The 26,144-nt window shown below is 38.4% G+C and overlaps 2 protein-coding genes across 2 annotated transcripts in view; both read left to right on the top strand.

Annotated features, from left to right (window-relative positions):
- Nucleotides 1-16,228, top strand: part of LOC141004296 (uncharacterized) — an 88,159-nt gene extending 71,931 nt beyond the window's left edge. Inside the window, exons 37-51 of the mRNA XM_073475728.1 lie at nt 2,625-2,678; nt 2,981-3,088; nt 7,326-7,433; nt 7,569-7,676; nt 8,877-8,930; nt 9,070-9,132; nt 9,350-9,403; nt 9,629-9,664; nt 10,661-10,696; nt 11,126-11,152; nt 12,045-12,110; nt 12,293-12,461; nt 12,611-12,720; nt 13,065-13,301; nt 14,839-16,228. Of these exons, the coding sequence (XP_073331829.1) occupies nt 2,625-2,678; nt 2,981-3,088; nt 7,326-7,433; nt 7,569-7,676; nt 8,877-8,930; nt 9,070-9,132; nt 9,350-9,403; nt 9,629-9,664; nt 10,661-10,696; nt 11,126-11,152; nt 12,045-12,110; nt 12,293-12,461; nt 12,611-12,720; nt 13,065-13,301; nt 14,839-14,985 (1,377 nt within the window). The 3' untranslated portion in view covers nt 14,986-16,228. The remainder of the gene's footprint in view (nt 1-2,624; nt 2,679-2,980; nt 3,089-7,325; nt 7,434-7,568; nt 7,677-8,876; nt 8,931-9,069; nt 9,133-9,349; nt 9,404-9,628; nt 9,665-10,660; nt 10,697-11,125; nt 11,153-12,044; nt 12,111-12,292; nt 12,462-12,610; nt 12,721-13,064; nt 13,302-14,838) is intronic.
- Nucleotides 16,229-17,837: 1,609 nt separating this feature from the next.
- The window catches only part of znhit6 (zinc finger HIT-type containing 6), a 35,938-nt gene continuing 27,631 nt past the window's right edge, over nt 17,838-26,144 (top strand). Inside the window, exons 1-4 of the mRNA XM_073476645.1 lie at nt 17,838-18,019; nt 18,397-18,462; nt 22,474-22,580; nt 22,780-22,865. Of these exons, the coding sequence (XP_073332746.1) occupies nt 17,904-18,019; nt 18,397-18,462; nt 22,474-22,580; nt 22,780-22,865 (375 nt within the window). The 5' untranslated portion in view covers nt 17,838-17,903. The remainder of the gene's footprint in view (nt 18,020-18,396; nt 18,463-22,473; nt 22,581-22,779; nt 22,866-26,144) is intronic.

The raw sequence follows: 26,144 nt of genomic DNA, 5'->3' as shown, positions 1-26,144 counted from the left end.
AGCAGCAAGTTGTCAGGCCGCCCTGAATGCACGATTCTACTCATCTAAGTCGAAGTTGACATTTATCAAAGATATTTAGGGCCCGAGCAGGGAACCTGCGAGGACCCTATTGTTTTTCGAATGATTATTATTATTATTATTATTTTTCGGCCAAAATGATCGCATTTTTCACTGCCTGAACATACCCCAAAAGTCACCAAACTTGGAATATAGATCAAACCTGGCGAAAAATTTTATAATCTGTTGTCGTTGTGGATTTTCACCGCTAGGTGGCGCTGTAATAAGGAAAGTGCGTTTTGGCTAATAACTCCCACATACTTTGTCGCACATTCAAAAACGTTGTATCCACGCGTTCAGTGAATTGTGCTGAATCTCCTGATATAGGCCACGCCCATTTCCGCCTACCGTTTTTATGCTAGCTCGCGAAATGTCGAAAACCTACTTTTTCGAACTCCTCCCAGGCAATTTCACCAATTTGCACCAACCTTTGCACACATCATCTGTGGACCCTCCTGACAAAAAGTTATTAAAAGAATTTTGATATTCCAAAAAATACTCAAGTTATTAAATAACAACTTCCTGCAGATTTCGTTCCAAACAGGAAGTGTTGCATATCTCCACATTGGTTTGTCCAAATGACGTCAAACTCAGGATCCTACTTCCTCATGATGCTCTAAGGCTCTGTGCTAAATTTTGGCCGATGACCACTAGGTGGCGCTCTTTAAATTGAAGTATTTAATATCTCGACATCGGTTGGTCGGTTTAACACAAAACTTGGTACACTCATTGCCAATGGCCTCCTGAGGACAGGTGACAAAGGGGTTACCGATATGACACTAGGTGGCGCTCTGGTGGCAGTTTCATTTTAGATTTGCCACTGTGCCCACACCATAACACTTATGGATATGAAATTCATAGGGATGGTATAGACCGGCCCCTGTAACTCACACACCAAAAATGACCAGCAGGTGGCGCTATTATCAAGAAAAAACGTTTTTTGCTAATTACTCCCACATAATATGGTGCACATTGTTAAACCTTATATCTACGTGTTCCCTGAATACAGCCGAACAGTGTGATGTAGGCCACGCCCACGTTCGCACTGAATTTCCATTTGCAAATTCGCCAAATGTCGCAAACCTACTTTTTCGAACTCCTCCCAGGCAGTTTTTCCAATTTGCACCAAACTTTGCACGCAGCATCTTTGGACCCTCCTGACAAAAAGTTATTAAAAGAAATGTGCTAGTCCACAGAACGGCCAAAATATAAAACAACAATTTCCTGCGCATTGTGGTCAAACAGACATTCTTGTGTATCTTGATGAAATACAGTCCGATGAACACAAAACTTTTGGCAATTGTGTTCCATGGCATGATGAGCATCTCTACAAAATTTCGTGCAAATCGACCAATAGGTGGCGCTTTGATTGCTAAATGACGAAATGACAGCTTCACTGCCTTCACTTTCATTTCCTCAATGGAAGTTGTTGCAAGTACAAGCCCCGACAGCAGCATGTCACAACAGCAGCATGTAACGACGGCAGCATGTAACGACGGCAGCATGCCGCGACCCGCGTGGACTGCGAGGGCCCGTTCATCGCTGCTTGCAGCTTTAATTTGCTTTTGTTCTTTGATCCTGAAATAGCTTTCTAAAACATCCAGTTGAAATCAAAGCAGATATCTTTAGGTAAACCAAGCCTTCCTGAAATGTTCTGCTTTCATCGTTGTCAAGCTCTTTTGAGTCCTCAGCCTTGTCCTAGGCCTTCTGATTACATAACTTAATTTCCCCTGTGAAACATATTTGCGCCTCCTTGATTAGGTTCCCCATAGATTTTTTAAGAGTGAAGTATTCACAGGTTTCCAGATACAGCTGACGATCTTCCACATGTGAAACAGCTTTTATGTATAAGTTCTTATATAACCAGCAAATATAACCAAATAGTATTTCAGCTTGGCTTGAGTTTAAGTTTGAGTTTGAGCAATGTTGTCACGTTCAACATACTGTATGGACCCATCTGTTTAGAAACAGTGAGATCTCAACAGTCTGCCAGAAAACACTGGAAACTTTATGGACCTGTTGTGTTTCTGTTTCAAATTAACGGCTTTGGTAAAGCATTCCTTGAGAATTATCGTGCTAGGACTGTACATACATAACTCACTGTACCACGGAGATAAAATATGAGAAGCAAAAGGATGTTTTCAAAGTGAAGGGAAATATTTTTCTATGTATTTTGCTGTTATGCCCTGTTTTTTGTTTTTTGACATTGCTTTGAAACGTGCAAATATGAATAAAGTTTATGAAGTTTATGTTGATAAGCGTGATAATATACTTTACTATGTGCTACTATTAAAACATTATGCAGCGGAGGTTGCCGGTGTTAGTGCTACTCAAACACTTCAGTATGTGTGATATAACCTCATGCCATTTGAGGAGTTAAATATACAGTTGTGTATATTTCTCTGACTGTCTGGGTTGAGTGAAGTACAGACACTGTCCTGAACTTGAGTTCTCCATAAGACTCATATTAGACATGGTCTTTAAAATTTCCGCTCTGAGATATATAACCTTATGTGTTTTTGTGAATGACCATGTATGTCTCACTCTTCATGTGTGTGTTTATTCAGGGCTCAGCAGGAAAGAAAGGAGCGAGGGGCCTAAGTGGATCCCCTGGCATTGAAGTGAGTATCACACCACCTCCACCAAATGTACTGTACGCCTCAAGACAGCAGCGAAATGATTATATGACTTAAAAATTTTCATTAAATGATGATGATGGGTGTTTCCCAGAAAATAACCTGATGCTAACTGGCTGCAGCCACAATATTGTTTTCAGAATAATTAGAAGAGCAGAAGCTAGCATTACAAGAAATAATCACAATAGATGAAGAGTCACACTGTTTGATCAACAAGTGATGTCAGTTCACATTCAAAAAAAAGTTTGAGATTATTTGACATTGTTTCTGTTATGGAAATCATCCAGGGGCCAATTGGTTTACCTGGACTCGTGGGAATGGACGGTTACCCAGGGCCAGATGGTCCCCCAGGACTGACTGGCTTACCAGGATTACCAGGAAAACAGGGACGACAGGTAATTAATGACTGTATCATACAGGCAGCAATGTATCTAAGTATAATTGTGTGTGGTTTTAATGATGTATCAATTCTGATCTATTCCAAAGTAATAAGGAGTGTAAAAAACGTCATTAGAACAGAAATAATCGGACAGGGAGACATTTAGTTTTATTCCTCACTTAATCAATACTTTATCACTGCAACCTCTATTCTTCTCTCTGTACTTTCTAAGTAAGTGAAAGCACAACAATAGTTGATGGATGAAATTGGCTCTGACATCACACAACTAGGTCTATTTATCTTGTTCTTCTGCATACATCCAAAATGTTTTCTGGCGTCCCCACAATGGTCTCATGTTGCTGTTAATCTAGCAATGCATCTCATTTTGTTTATCGAACTTCGGCCTGTTTAAAAGCAGTTAGCATTGTAACAATTGCTAACTAGGTTGAAGTGACAAATTAGTTAAAAATACTTGCCCTGTTAGTCAATCACAGATTTGTTGAATCTATTAAAGGTAAAGCTTCATTGTTTGTGTCACTAATGCCTGTCATGACAGCTACGACCCCGATTCCAAAAAAGTTAGGACACTGTAAAACATAAATAAAACAGAATGTGATAATTTGCTAATTCTTTTTGACTTATACTCAATTGAAAAAAGTACAAAGACAATATATGTAATGTTTTACCTCATCAATTTAATTGAATTTTGTAAATTTATGCTTATTCCGAATTTGAAGCCGGTAATAAGTTTCAAAGTTGGGAAATGAGCAACAAAAGACTGGATAAGTTGTGGAATGCTCAAAAACACCTGTTTGGATCATTCCGCAGGTAAACTGGTAACAGGTGGTAGTGTCATGATTGGGTATTCAAAGGAGCATCCTCGAAAGGCTCAGTCATCCACAAGCAGAGACGGAGCGATTGTATGAAGGATATCGCTACATGGGCTCAGGAACACTATGGTTGCTAAAAACAGGTAGTTTGCAATTATTGCATCCTGTTTTTACATACGTTTTACACAACGTCACAACTTTTTGGAATCAGGGTTTTACATGGATCATGATAAGTTGACTTCTGTTGAACACCATAGATGCAAGTGGGCTTCAACAATGGTGATCAATCAAAACCTCAAATTGAGGGGGTTCACATTCGGAAATTACAGAGCCGCCTATGTGGCTGACTGTCATGCAGACAGGACACCAGAAATATGCTATGTCACAAAATATTTCTGCTCAGCACCATAAATGTAGGTCACAGAAGGAGTCATCAGATTTACTTGCATAACTGAACTTTCAGGAGAAATATTTCCATCAGTGCTAAACCTCTATAGCAGACTTGTGGTCTGTATTGGAAGGATTTAGGAAGCCAGTGATATGTCCTCCTCATCTTTACCTTCTACGGACCTTGCCTCCACATATTTCTCTTGTCACTCATAAAACATACATGAAGTTAAATCTAAATAATGTTAAATTTAAACATAGTCCACAATAAATAAAGCTGTGTGAGCATTACCTACAGCAAGTTGAGTCGTGGAATTAGTTCATTATTGTCGGCTCAAACGATCAGTAGTCCAAACAGCAGATTTTTAGCTGCATTAGTTTACAGACTGCCTCAGGAGACACCATATAGTCCTCACTATTCATTCAGCCCTCATGCTAACTCATACCATATCATCCCGTTTAGCACAGGGATTTTATTTGCCTGTATCTGAGTGCCCAAAGCTCTCCTTCAGCTGTCACCATCTGTAGTTTTAAGACTGAGACATGCATCTGGAGATTGACTAATCATTAAATGCCTTGTTTGATTTGATTGGCTTCTTTTTCAGTGGGTTTATCCAAATACGTGTGCAGCCAGAGTGGATTGGGATTTCATGCATGAATGTCTTTGTCCTTTTCAGCCAAAAGTTGGAAAGCCAAGTCTTTTCAGTCTGGCTTTCATTTACATAATGTTGTGTAAAAGTCTAGGTTTTTTTAAGTCTAATTTTGGCTACTGATGTTTTTCAGTTTGACTGAAATGATGTGGTTTTTCACTAGGAGAGTGACTCCCATAATCTACGTCTCCTAAATCACACAGTGTTTAATTTAACAAAAATAAACTAGCTGTAAATTTTTAAAAATATGCTTTTTTTTAATTCACAGAGACCTTTTCTTGTAAGTGAGTCGTGTCTGGAGATCGAAGGTTTTCTTGAGCCAAGTTCTTTTCAGTAGTGTAGAGTTCTCCTTTCACTACAAAGCACCTGGGGCTGTCTCAGCAGGAGAGGTCTGCAGGAAACTCTATTTTCAGTTTCACACTACGTGCTTCCTTAGTGGGAAAGATACTGTAATATGGCTTCCTTCTGCCTATGCTGGCAGGCTGTAGAGTCCCTGCAGAATAGTCATCATCCTCTTTGTCCTTGTTATTCATTATTCCCATGATGATTGTTAATTAACTTGTTATCCGTTGTTCTCCTTATTATCTGCTGCATTTCTATTCACATTGCCAGTTGGATGCATTTCCACAGTGAAACAATAAAAAGTTGGAACATTTCTGCTTTATTGGGCGGTGTAATAATGGAGAGCAGACAGGTGATTTTTAGTAGAGGCTCATGCTTTTGGGTCAGCCATATAATAGAGGAAACATGTATGTTTGATCATCAGAAAACTCTGATGATAACATGTATGAACAAGCCTTGAAAACCCTTCCTGTAACCTGAAATATTAGAGGTATACTGGGCAGAATTCTATTAAAAACAATACTGTCAAAAACAGTCCCTCTCAATCAACACTTATGACCCACTGGACGTGTGTTGCGGTGTCTCTATCTGCAGAGACCCCACCCTCTGCCTGAATTTTCTTTCGCCAACCCAAAGCATCAGTATGTGACGACCTGTGAATGACACTGAACAATCAACCATCTTTCTCCAGAATCACTGACTACATCTTTGAATGGTGTGTTTAAATTCTCCATAGTATACCTTTGAGGTTACTTATATATGGAAGATTAATAACACCTCAACTATTAGATAAGTAAGAGTTGTTCTGCTTGTCCAAAAAAATATCTACATGTCTGTGATTCAAAAATTCAGTATTTTCCTGCATTTCTGTTTTTGTGATACGTACCACATTCGGTATAAAGTAAAGTTGTTAGTTTTGTTTACTGTGTACTATAGAGATAAAATCATCAAGATTATGAAGTCTATTATAATGGACAAATCATCAGAAACAGGTTTCAACCCTATAATGTTTCCCATGACTAAATGACAGCATCTGTTGTAGTCAATGTCTGTAGAGTTCTTTACATGCCTGCAAAACTATATGTGTGATGGGGTGATGGGTCGCTTAATTAAATCTCTGAGTGATCTAATTAATTAGACAGTGGCTTTTTCTTACTCAAGACTTTCACAGCACCTGCAGGTTGAGCTTCACCCAGTACACCTACAATCATGTAATTCAAACCTGGTTCCCAGTTTATCCTCTCTCCTCATAGTGATCAAGGAACAGAAGCCATATGTGAGGCGACGACCCACTCCGTCTGTTATTCTAATATCACTTGCTCGCCTCTGCCTCACCACACTGCTGATGGGGCAGGAAACCGCTGTGGTCTGTGGTGTGAGAGCAACTCAGTGACAGGCAGTCAGTTTTATGGGTACACTTCAGGAACACACTGTCAAGAAATATTATAACCAGGAGACAGGGCAGACTTCAGCACTATGACTAAACAACACATTTAGAAATGTTTTCTGCTGGTGATGATATGTTGAGATTGAAACTTTGAAAAGAATCAAATTCATTTAATTAATTAATTAATCTTTTTAAAAGGTTTTAAGATTTATGTAGTGTTTACCTTGTTTAAGGGATCATACCGCTAGATTAGCCTGTTTTGGCCCATTGACTATAAATTTCCTAATGTTTGTTTGACATAGCTTTACACTGACTGTCCTTGTTGGCACATTCAAGGATGCTCCAAAATCCAAAGCTTGAGTGTCAGCAGAAACATCCAAATTTAGATTTTTCTCTTCATAACATCCATGTGTGCTTTTGTTAACCACCATCATGAGTCTCCGCAGATACAACCTCCGATGAACCTTAAAGGTACCATGTGGAGTACTTTTCACTTGTAGAAGCACTATGGAGGAATGTTTTGATGAACAGGGTGCTGTTGTATTTGTATTTGGTGCAAGGATGCTCACAGACACTTTTTACACACATTTTAAAATAAACATTCTTTTTATTTGAAGTTTTGAAATTTTATTGATAGAAGTTCTTGTGTGCACTCAGGGTCAGAGAGGCTTGGTGGGAAAAGAGGGACCTGTTGGACGTCCAGGTCCCAGGGGAGATGTTGGATTTCCTGGACAACTTGGAGAAAGAGGACCGCCTGGTCAGAAGGTGAAAACGATAATGTATTGACCTAATGTTTTCTAAATTGTTGAAGTGTGTATGATAGAAAAAAAAGGTTCCTGGTGAAGAAACACTTTCAGAAGTCTTACGAGCATTTTTAACTCCTGACTTGTGTTGGTACAGGGAGAACTAGGACTGCCAGGGGACAGAGGAGCCTCAGGAATCAAAGGCATGGAGGGGGCTACAGGTGACCAGGGCAGGAAAGGTGATGTGGGACTCAAAGGACAACCAGTGAGTATATACAAGCATTTGTGGTTTAAAGCAAAAGTCAATCTTAAAATCAAAAAAATAGTTTAAAAGGTTTATCTCCATGGCCTGGAATAATTGCATAACAATAACCCTGTTCAGATATTGTGGCAGGTCTCAACACATGCTCGAGGTTAAGATCTGTCAGTAGCATTCACACACAGGTTAGTTATTACTGTAAAAAGCCGCCTTTTGATGGGATTATTTTATGTTCTCCTCTGTTTTTCTATTCTACCCCTAGTTTTATTTGTAACGGTTTGAGCCTCAGATTCCTCCAATACTTATTTTTGAACTGCTGAAGTCATAACAGTAGAGGTCACTACATTGCTCTTTTTAAATTGATACAATCCCTTGGAATGTTCTTGTTAAAAGAGGCACTTATACCCTTATATACATTATTTAATATGTCTCTAAATATAGCTTCAGGGCTCTAGATAGCCAATCTGTGGTGGGCTTTAAAATGTGTGTGTCTGACACTTTTCCACCCTGAGTAGAGTAACAAATTATCCGGGCGAGACCAGGAATGGAAACATTCCGCATAGTCAGGCCAAGTTATGTAAGACCCTCACACTCCAGAGACCAGAAAAAGAGGTGCTCCACTTTTCTTATGTAACTCCTCAAAGATGAAGAAAAAAGAAACAGCATTCAATCCCCTGCTCTCCCCTCCCTCCAGTAGTTTTCTCCATTGATGCTCATGAAACAGAGAGCAGACTCAGGCCCTTGGGTCAGATCTCTTTACATTTTTTCGTGAATAGAGTTTCTCGGTCAAAGTCGCTGGCCCGAAAGCAGAGCTGTCTGGAAGACGTGGATGGCTGACTGTACAAACATAGTGTCTGCCACCCTGGACGACAGACAGTACTCAGACACAGAATAGGGTACAGACACCTAACCCCACAGTGTGTGCTTCTAGTCAGGTGTGTGAATGTGGTTTGGGGCTACTGTAGATCCAGACATAAAGCCTCATGTGTGCCCCAGTTCTTTTGAAAAGGCCAGCTTACTGTGTTCCTGCTGTGTCTGGAGCTGTCCGTTTGAAATGGAATGAAAAATTATACAAAAGTACACAATCACACTATATAAGTTACTTATTATATGTGTTTGTCAAATGCATACTAAATGTCACAATGGCAACATCTAAAAGGCAAGGCTCCTCTGTTGCTATAATGTTATTGTCTTTTCTGCTTCTAGGGTGAATCTGGAGATGTGGGCTTGGTTGGCTTACAGGGATTTCCAGGGCCAATGGTAAGAGACTGAGCAGCTAACCAACAGCGTGTAAAAGATGATAAAACGCAACAGAAAAGAAGAGATATTATTTCCCAGTTATATTGTTCCTGTATAATGACAAGAGGGAATTGACAAGGCCTCTTTTTTCTTCATACAGGGTCCAAATGGTGATTTGGGATTTAGAGGCTTCCCTGGCCCTAAAGGCCCAATGGGTACTTTGGTAAGTTTTGGCACAGTAGGCAAACCACATTGCTTTCTTCAGGTGTACTGCTTAAAGTTCTACCTCAAAAGTGGAATAAAATGAAAAGGAATCAAACATTTCAAAATATGTGTACAGTTTTCTTCTACCCTGTTTTGTGACCAAACCCTTATGAAGATATAAACAGACTGTAGATTACACACACTTTTTCAGACAGACTTGTTTATGTTTGTTTCAGGGATTCACTGGACCTGTAGGCCCTGAAGGAATGATGGGCCCAGTGGGAAAACCTGTAGGTTTCTGTTTGTGTGTGTTTATGTGTGTGTTTAACAAGAATAATGACAAGGCAATCTCAAGACAGTGATCATTCTGTAGAACTAAGAAAAAGGTTGACACAATACTCTTTTACTAAAACCAGTCTGTTTACTGGAAATGTGCTAACTCTGGTTTATGTTTTAATACAGAGATGGATAAAATGCTGTGCATGTTGTCATCTTGTTACTTTTCTTTTCCACAGGGGCCAAGGGGTCCAAAGGGAAGTGGTGGCGAAATGGTAAGATTTTAATTCAAACCAGCAGCCACACACTGAAAAGTCTGTCAGACTGATAATATGATAATGATTTATAATACATATGATTACATGGTGATACACCGTGTGATCACATCATGATTATACTTCACTGAAGTGTCCGACTTGAAGATTCCTTACAGAGAAATCATTGGTGGTTATCATGGCGCCACCTCAAAGCAGATTGTGGGAGTAAAACAAAAAAGACCTACTGCAGATGATGAAGGCTGTGTTTAAAGATGCATGAAGGTTTGTTGGGGTTTAGTGGTAGTTTCGTTTCTATGACTGTCCTAAAATGACAGCAGCTCACTGTGGCTGAGTCATAGTAAAAGTAGCTGTTACTCAGTGTCCCCTGGAGCTCGCTGTGGGGCCTTACAGTACTCTCAGACCCGCTTGTGAAAACTCTGTTGAGGAAATGCCTTGTCAAAATGTCAAACCACAGGGCAATCCCCATATTCACTGCTTTATCCTTGCTCCCAGTCTGTAATGCAAACTGTAGCAATATTCTCAGATCTACTTAAATGCCTCTGCAATTCACACGACCACACACGCACAGACTGTGTACACAATGGCCCCTTCATTCTGATGTCAAATATGTGCAAACTCTCACATACATGGACATAAACTACCTGAAAATGCACTAGCAGAATTAATAAAATCCAGCTGCCCCAGGTAGCTGCTATAGAAGAATCAGCCAGAGGGGGCAGTGTTTAACCACTGTGGTTGCATACTGCATGAACACAGACGGATTCCTCACATCACAGAGAAAATGAACCATGTTTCTGCAGTTGTTGTTTGAGTCCCATTCTGCTCACTGTGATGCTGTACCTTAATTATCTAAAACACAGTATTTTTTAAAGCTCTTAGTGGTGGGATATTCATATAGAGTACAGGAGTATTGACTTTAGCAAACAGGACAAAAAGAGTACATAATGTATGCATTATTTCAGCTGTTTAACACTGGTTTTCTCACACTTTCAGGGGCCTCAAGGACCAGAGGGAAGTCCCGGACCCAGAGTAAGGGTTAACCTCACTGTCACATTTCAGCTTTATATAACACATCCTGTACTTTATAGATGTCACAACCAGGTTATGTGATAAGATAAGCTTGCTTTAATCAGTCCAGGCAGACTTTTTAATTGTATAAAAACTCTGGACACAGAACAAAACAATCGAGGATTGTTGTGTTATGGCCATATCTCAGGTTTCAAATGATTTTTTTTTTTTTCAACATTATTTTAAATAAAGACTGAAAGACTACTCCATATTTATTAGGTTGGTCCAGGCTTGGCTGTTCTCTAGTGTCACACCCAGACATCTCATTATGATGTATTGCCAGAGCTCACCAACACAGACATGGTTTACCAGACGTGAACTGACTGCAACCACAACAGGATCATTTTTCACTGTGTCACTCATTTGTCTTCCTCTTTCTTCCCACCTCAGGGACCTCCCGGTGCTCCAGGTCCAACAGTAAGTGCGTCATGTCACTCATGTAGGCAGGAAGACAGGATGAGCTAGAAGACAGGAGTCCTGTTTAGAGTTTGAACCATAAAGTTGCAGGGAAAGTTGTCAAACTCTTGAGTAATTGAATTCAAAATCTATTTTTCACTTTTGACTTAATCGTATATCCTCATTCTGTTGTATGTCTGAATATCACTAAGACAAAGGAGAGATCATGTTGCATCTCTCAGCCCCAAACTTTGTGACCGTCCAAGGTTGAGTAAAGAGAAACGTGACAGCAGCCATTTCTCTGGCAGCAGAGCAAAGCCAGGATGTGATAGAGCCAGGAAAACATTTTTGTTTGCTCTTTTGCTACGCTGTAGATGAGCCAACAAATCATCATTTCAGTGATAAAAGGTCCAGAAAGAATATTTGTAATTTTGTTCAGTAGCATTGCCAGTGAAGATTAACAATAAGTCTCTCTGGCACTGTGATAAAACCCTCCTCACATCCGTTATCTGCCGTCTCTTCTGGATAAAGAGCAGCTTTCTGCTGTCTGAATGACCTTTTCCTGTTGGAATAGTTCTCAGAGCTCAGAAAAACAACTATATCAGATGCCTCTGTTTACAGGCATTATGTGATAAGTGTAGTGTTGATGCTGAGTAGAACGTGTTTTTCTTCCCCCTACTGAAGTCAGGAATGTGAAGGTTTATTGATGCAAGTCTTATTTTACTGCTTTGCTTTGGTATTAAAGTGTATTTTTATCCTTTTAAAGTTTTCTCTGTAAACTGGACGAGTATTGAAACTGTTTTCCCTAACCGGTGAACAAACCTACAGATTAAAATCTTACAGTTAAATAATGAAAAGGACACTGAATCTGTTATGTTTTCATTAACTGAATATGTTGATTTTGAATCCACAGAGGCAGATATATGATGACTCAGCAGTCTACAGTCTATCTGACTCTAACGCTGCCCTCAGGACAGAGGTAATGCACTAACATACTCAATGGACAGGGTGAATGGGTGGATTGTTGGATGGACTGCAGATTAGTTTAAAATTCTAATGTTCAAAGTTCCTCACAAATTCTGCTCTGCACTCGTAACTGTAATGAAGGCACTGAATATTTAATTATGCAGTTTGACAGTGCTACTTTCCATTCTTAACCAGAGTTTCCAGAACACAGAGATGAGCTTGCTGGACGAGAATACAGAGATTCTTAAGACTCTACATTACTTGAGCAGTGTAATTGAGAGCATCAAAAAGCCTCTGGGCACACGGGAGAACCCAGCTCGTGTCTGCAAGGATCTGCTTGACTGTCGTCACAAGCTCAAAGATGGTGAGTCTCATCTACTGGATACAGGATGTAAGAGAAGGATTTTCAAAATATGAGATTTCCAAGCTGATATAGAAGTTTGCTTCCAAAGAATACTAGTTGTCTCACTCTCTCTCTCTCTGATTCTCTGATCTTTGCATTATGACTGTCAGGTTGGTTCTGGGTCGATCCAAACTTGGGCTGCACTTCTGATGCCTTCAAGGTCTTCTGCAACTTTACTGCAGGAGGGATGACCTGTTTACATCCAGTGGCCTCCAATAAGGTAACACTGAAGTGGTGATCATGAAATAAAGGTAGCTGTTATTGTGCCATGTTTTGGATGGTGAGGACAGGTGTGTGCACTGTCATTCCCTTCACCATCTATACTGTATCAGTTAATTCTTCGAACTTTTCCACATTCTCTAACACAGATTGTACAGCAATAACGCATTAGTGTAGATTCAGTTAGAACCTTAACTGCAATTAATTTTAACATAACCGCACCTTAAATATTACAAATTAGTTCACTTGTGACTGCAACAATGCTCTATCTTATTATTTGCTTTAAAGCAGGAAACATTGTAGAGGTTGTGTTTGTCACACTCACATTTCTGCTCTTCATTACAGATGTTGTTTGGTGTAGGGAAAGTCCAGATGAAGTTTCTCCATTTACTGAGCACCGAGGCCAGCCACAGCATTACAGTTCACTGCCTGAATGATCCTCCCTACGGCACCGCAGACAGCTTCAGCTCCACCGGATCCACACTGCAAGAGAACACCACGCTTCGGTTTCGTGGCTGGAACAAACAGATGTTTGAGAAAGACACATTACTTGAACCACATGTGCTACAGGACGAGTGCAAGGTGATGACTCACTTGTTATTCAGCAAATAATTTTCTTTCAGGTCCACATGAACCAGGACTAAATAGACTTAAGAACTTATTTGGTTTATTTTCTACGTGGTAAGACACACATCTGAGGGATTCTGTAGTACAAACAAATGCATGAAATAGTGTAAAAATGGTGCTTTAATTGATCTGTCCCATGCATTGATGACAATACCGTAGTGTAGAAATGCTCTATTACAAGACAAGTCAAGCACTTAAATTATTACTTCAGTCAATTACTTACTTCAAGTAAAAAAGTATTAGCATCAAAACATACTTTTAAGTACCAAAGGTAAAAGTACCCATTATTAAGATTAAGATTATCTTTATTTATCCCACAACGGGGAAATTCACATGTTACAACAGCTCGAGGTGCAACAGTACAAGTAGAATCAGAAAAATATGCATAGAAATATTAAATAGAAAATAAATAGAAAAACACAAGATATTTACAAAAGCAAACAAGTGGGTGGAAAGTGACTGTTCATGTAGTGCTTGAGTTAAACAGTCTGATGGCTGTGGGGATAAATGATCTGCGGAAGCGCTCCTTCTTACGCAGTGGGTGTAAGAGTCTGCTGCTGAAAGAGCTGCTCAAGGCTTCCACAGTCTGGTGCAGGGGGTGAGAGGTGTTGTCCATGATTGACGTCAGCTTGGCTAACATCCTCCTCTCACCCACCGCCTCTATGGAGTCCAGTGGACAGTCCAGGACAGAGCTTTCCCTCCTGACCAGTTTGTTCAGTCTCTTTCTGTCCCTGTCCGTGCTGCTACCTCCCCAGCAGACCACTGCATAAAGGAGCACTGATGCCACCACAGCGTCATAAAATGATCGTAGTAATGTCCTCTGCACCCCAAAGGACCTCAGTCTCCTCAGCAGATGGAGGCAACTTTGGCCCTTCTTGTACACGGCATCAACAGGGCATATACAGAATGGCATGATTCAGAAAAATGTATACTGTATCATTGGATTATTATTGTTGATGCATTAATTTGTTCACTAACATACTCAACAAACATCACTTTAATGTTGAAGCTGGTACAGATGGTTTAAATACTTTAGTATCTGCTGAGTAGTTTATGAATCTCCCCTCTAGGATCAATAAAGTTGTATGTTAATGTAAAATAGTACATCATGATTTATTTTTTATCATATTTTGTACTATTAAACAAAATCTGCTGTAAAGTAACAAGTAACTAAAGTTGTCAAATACATGTAGTGCAGTAAAGTACAAATATGTGTATAATTGTAGTGGAATAGAAGTATAAAGAAGCAGAAAATGGATATACAAAGTACAGATACCTTAAAATTGTTCTTAGGCACAGTATATATGCCCCATATATACAATGTACTTAGTTACTTTCCACCACTGTATGTTAGACTTAGATTTCAGTAAAAAAATTGAAATTTATTTCCAAACACATTTTGTAATATTTATGACTGTGACTGGAATATGAATCGCTTGAATGATGTTTTCTATCTTTCTTGTTTTTTTCTTCTCCACTCATCCTCTTTCAGATCCAAGATGGCAGCTGGCACCAGTCACAATTCTTCTTCCACACTCAGGATAGTCGTCAGCTACCTATAGTAGACATACAGGAATCTCCCACATCACAACCCAATAGTCAGCGGCATATAGAAATCGGTCCAGTCTGCTTCCTCTGACACCAACATCACCTTCATGTAGCCTACTTACACGAGCTACTAAAATATAAAGCTGTTACACAAAATGGCTTCCTACCAAAGAGCGAGTGTCCATCAGACTTTGTCATGGAAACCGTTAATGAGACCTGTCAGAACAACAAAGGTTCAACCCAAGGCAGATCAAGATGGAAGATCTCTCTGTGGAACATCCAGGCTACGAAGCCCAAAGGAGAACAGTGTATACCAATATTTATCGATATTTGTGTAAAGTATGTTTTGTCAATAATTGTTAGTCAAACGGTGCTTAGGTTGGCTGTATATGGACCGATGTTACAAGAGGGTGGGGCCTCACTAAGCAGCAGCCGATCAAAAACTCACACCTCCTTCTCACCCCCAAACACACCGAGACCATCCTAAGCAGAGGCCTAACCCGAAGGAGCGTGACAGGCCTCTTTGTAGGAGCACTGTCTAACTAACGGTTTTTATGAGTGCAATAGCATGTGGATAATGTGTGACTGCTTTAAATATTTCATTTTCCGATCAAAGGCTTTATTTTACATTGTTTTCATGATGTTTTTGTCTCCGGTCCTGCCCAGTTGGACCTGTACATCTTGACGGATGGTGCTCTACCTCTACCTGCTCATTCGCTTCCTAGAATAGTTGCTAATGTCAAGTTATTTCTTTTTTTTTTTTTTTCTTGCCTTTGTGTTGTATGTACCGGTTACATAAAGATTTGTTATGTTGTTTAAGTACTTATGTTGATTTGGTCATTTCTAATTTATGAACCATTTTTTGATACACTACATATTTTTTTTGTAGCTTTTTCTTTTATTTGGTAGGTTGTTCAGGGGAAACCTATCATTGGTGCTGCAACAGAATGAGTCATCAGTGAGTTTTTACATTTCCTGTGTATATATTGACAGCATACTGTATGTTTATTTATATCCTTTTTGGGTTTTTTTGTTCACATTACTGTACCGCAGTAAGTTATACTCTCAGAGAACTATTTGGTCAACCACAGCTCAGTCTAAAGAAGTATTTATGTTTAAAAGGTGTGTTTGTGTGTTCACACCTGTGACTGTACGTGTATCATACTGTTATTTCAGCTCATTCAGTGGTGGTTTGGTGGACTGGCAGCTACAATAAGCCAGAGTCAGAATACACAGAAAACAGTCATCATATTCTTAACTTATATTACCTTGAACAAAGTGTAATTATATAAAGTTTGTGGAGGATAAGGTTGGATGCAAATGTGTAAATAATAAAAAAGTTGTCAAATAAATGGAACATTTTATCCACAAATGGTTCTGTACTTTTTTTTAAACGCTTATACAGAATGTTTGGATCAAACTACTCTTAAGGTAACACACCACAGGTAACTAGGGTAGAAATGTATGGATGTTACCATGAAACTTCCTTAGTTGAACACTTAAAGACAATTGTCTACCTGTATGAGCAGTTTTCTTAAATGTTATGTTTAAATATGAAAATGGGACATTATCTAATTAAATATGGCTAATTTAACTAAATGAACTAAATAAGAAACACCTACATGTGTGTTTACATGTTGGGAAGTAAAATAGCCAAAATCTAATGAGATTGGTGTTGGCCTAGAGGTTAAAGAGGCAGTTTGATACCTGGACCCCTGAGAACATGAACAATATACAAAGAATTCGGGTTAAAACAATGGGCAGCACTTGCAGCTCAAATGTAAGCAAAGCAAATGTGTATAAGGAAGATAAAGTACAGATATTAAAAATAAAACAAGAAAGAACACAGTGTCTGATAAACAATCAGACCGAGGTGTCATGGAAAAAGGTTTCATTACAAATTTATTACACTTTTTATATAAATAGGGAATTTAATCCTACAGGGAAAGATGAAACCTAAGACGGAACTTCAGCAAAGTATAATACATTTTGCATATAGAATGATGAATTATTTGGGTTATCATAGTAACAAACAATATAGTTAAGGTTAAAAGATTAACTATGGAAGCCCATTTCCGCCATTTAGAGAAAAAAAAAATGATGAAATGTTGCTTTGATACAAATAAATATATGTATTCCCATGGTGAGTTGTTGTTATGTAATAAAAAAATGAAATTATGAGGGAAAAAAGTCAAAATTATAAGATAAAAAGTCATAGTTGTGGGATAGAAAGTCAAAATTATGAGATAAATGTTGACTTTTTATCTCATAATTTACTTTCTAATCTCTTAATTTCGATTTTTTTCATAATTTTGACTTTTTGATCCAACTTAATTTTTTTATTTTTTCAATTATGGTTTTTATTGTTTCCTTCACAGGCATTACAAAAGGCCATCATTTGTGTTTTCCAAACATGCATTTACAAATGAAAACAAGTAGAGACAAACCTCAAACTAGAAACACAACATCAGCAGGTACAAATAAATAAAAACAAAACTAGTAAGACATTGGCATACATGTTTGAAGTACAAACAAAAGGGAGATAAATAAATAAAAATTAAAAAAAATCATAAAAATGATATCAGTATAATCATATACTACGCATATGCTGATCCAACTTTATTGACATAATAAAATAATGGGCATAAATGGGCTTCCAAAGTGAACAGAGTTAGCAGCCTCAAAAAAATGAGACTTTAGGTCTCTTCAGAATTTCTCTGAGACATTTCACAGTCAAAAAATAGATGAGAGACTGTTTCTGTACTATGTTTAAAAAGGAAAGACGCATCAACATCTGTAAATTGAGCAGTAAGACACAGTTCAGTGCTGACAGCATCTTTACTCTACCGCTGTAGGACGGTGCAGTTCCCCTCCTCTGACACCAGGGGGCGCCAACGAGCAGGATTCAAACCGGAACTCACCTCCACGTGCTGCCTGTGTCCACCGGCGGAAGAGGGTTTGTTTTGGTGCCGCTGCTGGTGTCCAACGTGTGTCTTCGCTTCTCCTGTAATGAACTCTGTAATTTTACCAACAACAGACATAATGTCAACTGTAGAGAGCCGCGTAGAAGAAGACGGCCCGGAGGAAGAGCTGAGAGCGAGCAAAAGAAAGATTTCTCTCTCCAGGTACGTTTTTAACTGCTAACTGAACTTAGCTAACAGGTTCATGTTTGCTAACACGTTCCCGGTGTGACACTTGCAGTTGTTGTATATCTTGAAGATATAAAGAGTTGTAGATGTCACAAATACTGAATGAAAACCGCAAGGTTTTGTCATGTGCTAACGATAGCTGCGAAGTTACTCTCAAGGTACAGAGTACATTTTATAGCTGCTGAATGTCTCAAATGTGTGTAGAAGCTGTAATGTTTTTCTCTGACGTTGTATTTCAGCATGTGGGTTGTTTAAAGCACCTTTCTGTCCATGTTATTGATCCTGTCTCGGTTGGTTTCAGTCAACTCTGAACAGTTTGTATGCTCCATGCTGATATGTCGTCTGTCCTGCAGTTGTGGTGTTTGTGGCTCACAGGAGGCGAAGTACACATGTCCAGCCTGTCAGGCCCACACTTGCAGGTGAGGTTCGCACACTCACAAAAACATGGCTCCAGATCCCTGACCCACCCACTTAGACACTATAAAGGACCTCACTCAAAAGGAGTAGGCAGTAGATCAATTAAAATGGACAAAATAAATGAATATTTATGAATCATATATGAATGAATACAACATTAAAAAAATAAGGAAAGGCAATGTAAACAATCGTAACTTATTCTGACGATTAATTGTGTATCGAATCTGGTTGCTATTTTATATCAAATCTGATATAGACCCGTGTCCATATAAATAAGTCTTCTGAAAGGTGTAAGAGAATTTGTAATCTTTTCAAGTGTAATTCAGCTATTCATTTCCAAAAAGTTAGGAATCAGACCTCCACGTCACTGCTATGCAAAAGGCTATTTCTAAAATCCTCTTTGGAAGTTTCTTAAATGTGCACAAATGGTTGTAAAATTCTCCACTAAGCAATTTTGTGGATCCAACGGGAAGGTGAATCCTATAAGTTTACTCATAAGGTCACTGAAGTCGTGTCAGAATGTGTTAAGCTTCCGTTCAAGACCAGGTGTAATGCAAAAACGAGCCTTCCTCTATACCACATCTAAAACATACATTTGATATCTCAGGTTTATGTTTATGCAATCTTTGTGGTGTAATAATGAGCCAGTGAAGAAGGTAAATGCTGGATGCTTTGACCTGATTCCTACTCATGTTGATATGATATAACCCATGACAAGCCCTCATATTGCAAAACAAAGGATGAGAACTGCTGCCCTGATGAAATTACTTAATACGTCATGTCACATGACTTTGTCCATACTCTTTATTTTTTATAAAATCATGCTTGATTTCCATAAAGTCATATATTGCTCATATATATAAAGACTCCAAAGCAGTTAAACACAACCAATAACATTTAATATGTGAACTTAGGCTACATGCACCCATAGAGGCACCCATATTCTTTCTGTAATGTACTTGAAACCCATACTAGGCTTCCGTCATTGCCCTCCCCTGAATTCCCCCCAGAGTCACAATTTTCCTGTGTTCCTCCTGATTTCTGACAAATTTTCACACTTTTTTTCCAGTTGTAGTTATCACAACATGTTTCTGAGACTGTACAGTGTGTAGTCTGCTTTCCTGTTGCCCCTCCTCACCAAGTAACAGACACAAAAAGACATGGAAAAGAGGAAGAATAAGAATTCTGTTCTTATGGAAAATTTTAGAAAGGAGAGGGGCGTACATTTGGTAAAATCTGCCACGCTGATATTTCTGTCGATCACGAGGGTCGCACTGACATCCATCACCATGTAGAGGCTGACATACAGGGCAGTGTTGGCACGGGCTGCACAAGTTCACAACAGAGGGGTTAATTATTCTGCATTTTATCTGAGAATTTAAAGTAAGATTTAAATGATTTAACATAATCCTGTCGCTTTTTACTATTTATTTTGTTATTTTCAAGAAACTTAGTCTCTATAACTCTAATAGAGGCTTCTGGGAGACGCCCCTGAACCCTTCGCTTTGGTTTTCAAAATCCTTGGAATTTTTGATTCCTCAAGGTTGGCAAGCATGCTTGAAACCCTGATATTACATTTTAGCAGTGCCAGCAGTGCCAGGTGTCTCATGAGCCTGTTAGCAAAAAGTGAAAAGAGTACACAAATAAAAGAAACGCCAGGTCGTTATGAAACAAAGAAGAAAGAAAGTAAAACTTTGGCCGGCCCAGTGCTTTGATTAGTTCGAACTGATGTTCCCCAGGTGCTTACAAACAACCTCTCTGTGAGTCTAAAGTTATGTAACATGTGAGGTAAGATGAGGGAGGAATGGGTACAAAAATAAAAGATGTGGCCTGTGAAGTCCTTCAGAGAATACATTTGTGTGTGTATTGGACGATAGTCAAGAACAAACTCTTGACTTCACTACTGGGTTGGCAGTTTTTATGCTATATTCACATGAAATATTGCACTAGTTCCTTCTGTCCATGGCATTGGATAGTTTTACTAGCTGAGTGCATGATTGTAGACAGGTTTTCCCAGAATGTTCAACCATTCATCAAGTCATCAGGGACAAATACTTGTTTATATTGTTAAAACTGCAGTAAGGTTTCATAAATCACACGAGTTCTGCTGTTTTTTCCCATGATGTTCTGCTCTCTGTCTTTGATAAGATTATATTAGTTAATGGGGCATAAAAGCTCAGTTCCATCTGTGTCTGATATCACGAAGAAAAAGTTCAGCATTTTATGATGAGAAAACCAAAAATCCTCCCAAAAAGTACATTAATAAAATCTGTTCTACCTTTGCATGCAGTAACTTAATATTTATGATTGACTTGTTGCCGAGTTTTTGTTTTTACTTACTGAAAGTTACTTTAATTCACGTCCAGCAACAACATGCCCCCGGCAATACTAAGGTCCAAGGCCTGTTCCTCGAATTCTGTGGATGCTGAAGCATTTATGACTTAACCTTCAAGTACTTAATGACATATTGAAGGTCATACCTGAAAATTTCATTAAGATTTATCAAAGGGCACTTGGGGATGTCCTTTCCCTCTCTGTCATGGTTCCCTGTTGTTTTTGGGCATCATTCAGCATTCCTTCTACATACTTTCTTTGTCTGACTCTGGCCAAATACCTGTCTCTCAGCAAGTGCCTGCAAATGGGATTAAAGGTTTTTTTTAATGTGTTTTTGTAAGATGTTTCTGAAAGCCAGTACTGGCACTTTGGAATAATCACATAAGCCTCAGAAATGTTTTATTTTAAGATATTTCAGTCAGAAGTGCAGGTGAGCAGGTGCTGGAAGTATTATTCATTTAATAGTCATTTCATAAAAGTAGCTTTATGATGATATGAAAATACTCGATTACAGGTAGTAAGAGTCTGGTAACAGCTTATTATAAGAATGATTCACAACGTTACATTTATAGTTATTTAACTTTAGTAATTGCACTGATAACAAACAATTAAATTATTTATAAACCATTTATTAAGCAATTCTATAGGTTTATAAACATCAGTTGCAACTTTATAATGACCAGCTAAATAATGTTTATAGATAAATTACAGTTTTATTAACTGTTAACAAAGTTTTATATCAGGGTCTGGTGAAGTGGGCAGCAGTTAGTTTCAGTAGGTAACACTGACACTGTAACACACTGAAGGCGATAATTGATGCGCCTCGATTGAAGCGTGTCATTTAATCCTCCTATGGATCACTGCAGGTATCAGATTTGAAATGACAGCACCACAGAATAAGCAGTATTTTGGGAAAAAAGTCATTTTGTTATTGACTTGTGATTTGTTAATTTAGTTTTTCTTCTACCACTGTACTGCTAACCAGACTAGCTGTTAAACTAGCTGTCTCATGCTAATGTGTTGCTAATCCAACATTCTATGCAGGGTTAGGTTAGCTGTTTAATTACTGGCTAGTTTAACTATTAGCTGTGTATTGTACTCTTTTACTGTGTTAATAATTGCATTGGACATCCCTGTTTGGGTGTTTTAATTGGTGACACTTTGTTCCTGGCAGAAAGGACAGTCTAATTAATTTTACAGCTGTACTGTGGTGAATCCAGTTTTCTTGTTAATATTTGTTTTCACAGTACCTTTGGCCTAACTTTTGTGATGGTGTCAGCATTTGGAAGGACATGGAGCACTGATACCATCAGCTTCTTTTTGGGCTGTATTTATGTTTCGGATAGTAGCTGATGGATTTTGTCCACAAAAATCAGAATCAGGGAAAGCAGCTTGTTTTCTCTGGATCGTTCTCTCAGCTCACAGATATTAAAATCTTTCTGGAATGATGATAACCTCGTTAGATAATGGAGGAAATCCAGGCGTGTTTGTCCACCTGCAGCCGCCGGCTAGTTATTTGTTTCAGTTAGTCTGGGTTCTGTCTGCTATTGTTTCATATTTGTCAGTCTCAATTTAGCAGACCAGTCTGACTGTCTGAACAAGCTGAAATGCTGCCAAACCAAATTCTTTTAAAGAAATGAAGTGTTACCTAACAAATTCTGTTTGTGTTTATTTTCCAGCTTGCAGTGTGTGAATAAACACAAGGGTGATTCGGGATGCAGTGGAGTTAGAAATAAAACGACCTTTGTGCCCCTTTCACACTTTGATGAAATGGCACTTCTCAGTGGTGAGCATCTTCCTTACGCCTTCCCATTAAGGAGAAACTGAACATGACAAGAATACTGTTTATAGTATTTAATCTAACACAGAGACACTGTGGAATTTTAAGGATATTATTTTTGACATGGTTTGCAGTATATATGCGCTAACATCAGGGTGTTTTATTAATGAGTGGTATCACAATGTGTCCTCTACCTGGACTGTAGACTACAGGTTTCTGGAAGATACAGGTCGATTTGCTGATGGTGCCAACAGAGACAATCTGATCCGGACTCCTCGTGCCACTTCAAAGGTACTTACATTTACAAATTAAACTATCTTATGTACTTAATATTGGGTAGGCTGCCTTAAAGGTCCCCTGTGAAGTTTTTGACCTCTAGCAGCTCTGTGAAACAGTTTTTCCTTTGTGTTTATCTCATGCACATGCACACACACAACCAAGTGACGTGATAGATGGTCCTACCCATGGTGTCATACTATCCCGATAATCAACAGGTGGTGGTAACATGCTAAGAAAAGTAAAATAAGAATTTAAAATGTTTAAAAAAGTCTTGGTTCATTACCAAAACTATTGTTTTTCAGCTGGTGAATCATTTTCAAGATTAAGCTAAAAGATTTCAAAGTCTTTCCATCTGAAATAGAAATATGCTGTATATGTGAACATACCATTCCCACATCATTATGTAAGGTATTCTTCAGAAGTAGTTGTTCCTGAAATTCAGCGTGAACTGTTTAGGTATTTAAGAACCAAAAACAGATGGTTCTCTCTTCATCGTTGTCATTACTGCTCATCTGTTAGCTTTAACAGAAGGCAACAGTTCATAACTGTTCAGCCAAGACTGTTCTCCTGAGTGCTGAGAAATCTATCACAGATAAATTGAAAGTTAATACGGGAAGATTTAAAAGCTCTTACAAACTAAGACACTTTCACCCAAAGTAAGAACACCCTGACCCAACACTGACCACACTACCTGAGACCAGAGCCAGTACTGATCAAACTACGATCAAAGTATGATAGAAAGAGCCAATGCAAAGACACAAGAGTGAAAAAGGTTTGAAGTGAATTATAGCAACAATAATACCTATACAGAATGCTTAACATGCTTCACAGAAAGACAAAAAAACCCAAAAACAATTTAAACAACTCAGGGAAAAAAATAGCAAGAGTAGGACATTAAAGTTCAGCAACATATTGAATATTCATAACCAATAATATAGAAGCAGGCAGAAACTCTGCTGCTGGTGGACGAGGTTCATCAGAGAAACCAAACAAGGAGACTTTAGCACCACATTGACGAGTGCACACAATAAAAAAATATTTAATACAAAATTAGTTCTGGGTTTTGTTTTTTTTGTTTGTAAACCTGAAAAAAAGCAAAAACTGGGAACAAGTGGTTCAAGGCTAAAATGACCCTGTTCTGAAATATATTCGCCCCCAACTCATCCTGTAATATGTCTCAGAGGGTGTGTGTTAACCTCTGCCTCTGTACTGGAGTCATCTAAGACTCACTTATAAGATACTTTTGAAGCTCTCTTACAATGAAGAGCATTTTGATGTCATAATACATTTGTGATTTGTGTAATAAGTTTGTGAGTAGGTGTAAAGGTGAAGGAGTGTTACTGTTTACTGTTTTCTGCACCTTTCTTAAAGCTCTGTAGATATAAATATTTTCTAAAAATGATTTGTCTACATAAAAATGTTATCAATCTGAACTTTAAGTCCAACATTTCAGTTTAAGTAGTGTGATAAATATCAGCCTTGAATATCAGGCTAACATTTTTCTAGAACCAATCACAATGTTGCATTATGTGCGTGTAGAAAACCCCTGCGTCACGTTACTTACATACAATAAATTTTCTTTTTTCATGATTTTATTTCTAAGCGTTTACATCTCATCATCTAAAATGCATGTTTGATGCACTTTCACTAACGTTAGGTTGGAAACCTAATTCTCCTGTTGGGCCACAGACTACAGAAAATGAGTTGAACCAAAACTAGCAGTCACTGGTCAGTGATCCATTTTTGTATAATATAATGAGATATCTGATAGACATAACTTAAAAATCAAGTTGAAAACAATGCTAGTATAAAACTCTAGCTTTACCATAGGAGACTCACCATCATCTAAGTGTTTTTGAAGTTTTATTGCTTCACTCATACACATTGTGTCTGTAGTTGTGCAATGCTTACTGCTGTTTCTCCAAACCACAGACATTGAATTATGTAAGATTCAGTTTCCCTGCCAGCGTTTACCTTTATTGCAACTACAAGACAACACCAGAGATATTTGATAGCTTGGAGTAAAACATGTTCTTTTTATGAGATGTTTACAGGCAGTGACTGCTTCAGAGGTCACAAATCAATCAAAATAATGAGGCTCATTCTCAGCAAGAGATAAAGACTCGGCACATTGTGAGCTGTGGGATTTGTGTTTCCACCAGAACATTGAAATTGCAGTAATCTGCTATTAGCCTTGTATAGCCCTAACTTTTAATAAATCTCTTTGACTGTCTCTCACTACCTGCGGATCTGAAGTCATGAAGGAGCTGCATGAGTGCCAGAATGGAAACTCTTGTCTTTTCTAATTTAGATGAGGCCGGTAAGGAGAAGTTCAGGTCATCTTTGGTTTAATTGTTAATGAAAGTTGCACAGCCGGATTTATTGATGCAGAACAGATGTTTAATATTTAGACCCATTTGTTCTGAGAGAAGATACCCCCCCCCCCCCCCCCCAACTGACTTTTCCACTGGATTGAATGCCAGCAAGTCTGTGGTCCCATCAAATCGGTTCAGAGCTAAGAATAGAAGTTCTCTGTTACATCCTGTCTCACTAAACCGTTGTTTTGACTGAAGTATGCTGCTGTGAGATCTTTATTAAAGGTCTGATGACTGCTGGGTTGTTCTGCTTGGTGTTATGAATCGAGATCTGCTTTGACCCTATTAAACCAGACTTAACTGTGTCATAACTGTCAGTATTTTTCTGTAAAACTACTCTTTACAGAGTATACTCAGATAGTGTTCTACATACCATATCGACCTGCAACTAATGATTCTAGTCAGTATCAGTTAATCTAATTATTATTTGTTCCGAAGCTATATGGTCAATAAAATGTCAGAAAATAGTAAAAATGCACATTAATGTACAAAGTGAGCATAAATCAGATTTTTTTTTGTTAGTCCAAACACAACCATTGAATATTCACATTTGATGAGCTGAGACCAGTTTACAAATAAAACTAAACTAATGTGCATGTGTGAAAAAGAAATCCTCAATATTAATGGTGTTAGTGTCTCAGTAGGTTTTTTTGGGATTCTAATTATATAAATTTTATTTATTTATTATGCTGTGAGATTGTTCTTTGCAGGTGCGTGCTTCCCTTTATGTATTGCAGGTGGGAGAATAAACAGTTTTTTGACCAGAGTAAAAATGTGTTTTTTTAAAGGCTAAATGCCAACAAATACAGATTGAAGCTGAATCTTTCGTTATATAACAACATGTTGGGAATTTTGGAATTCACAACATGGCTCTGGAATAATTGGAAATGTCTGGATCACGCAAGTCAAGCAATCC

Source organism: Pagrus major, chromosome 11, assembly GCF_040436345.1.
Source record: "Pagrus major chromosome 11, Pma_NU_1.0".
NCBI lineage: Eukaryota > Metazoa > Chordata > Actinopteri > Spariformes > Sparidae > Pagrus > Pagrus major.
This window is presented reverse-complemented; position numbering and strand designations above follow the sequence as displayed.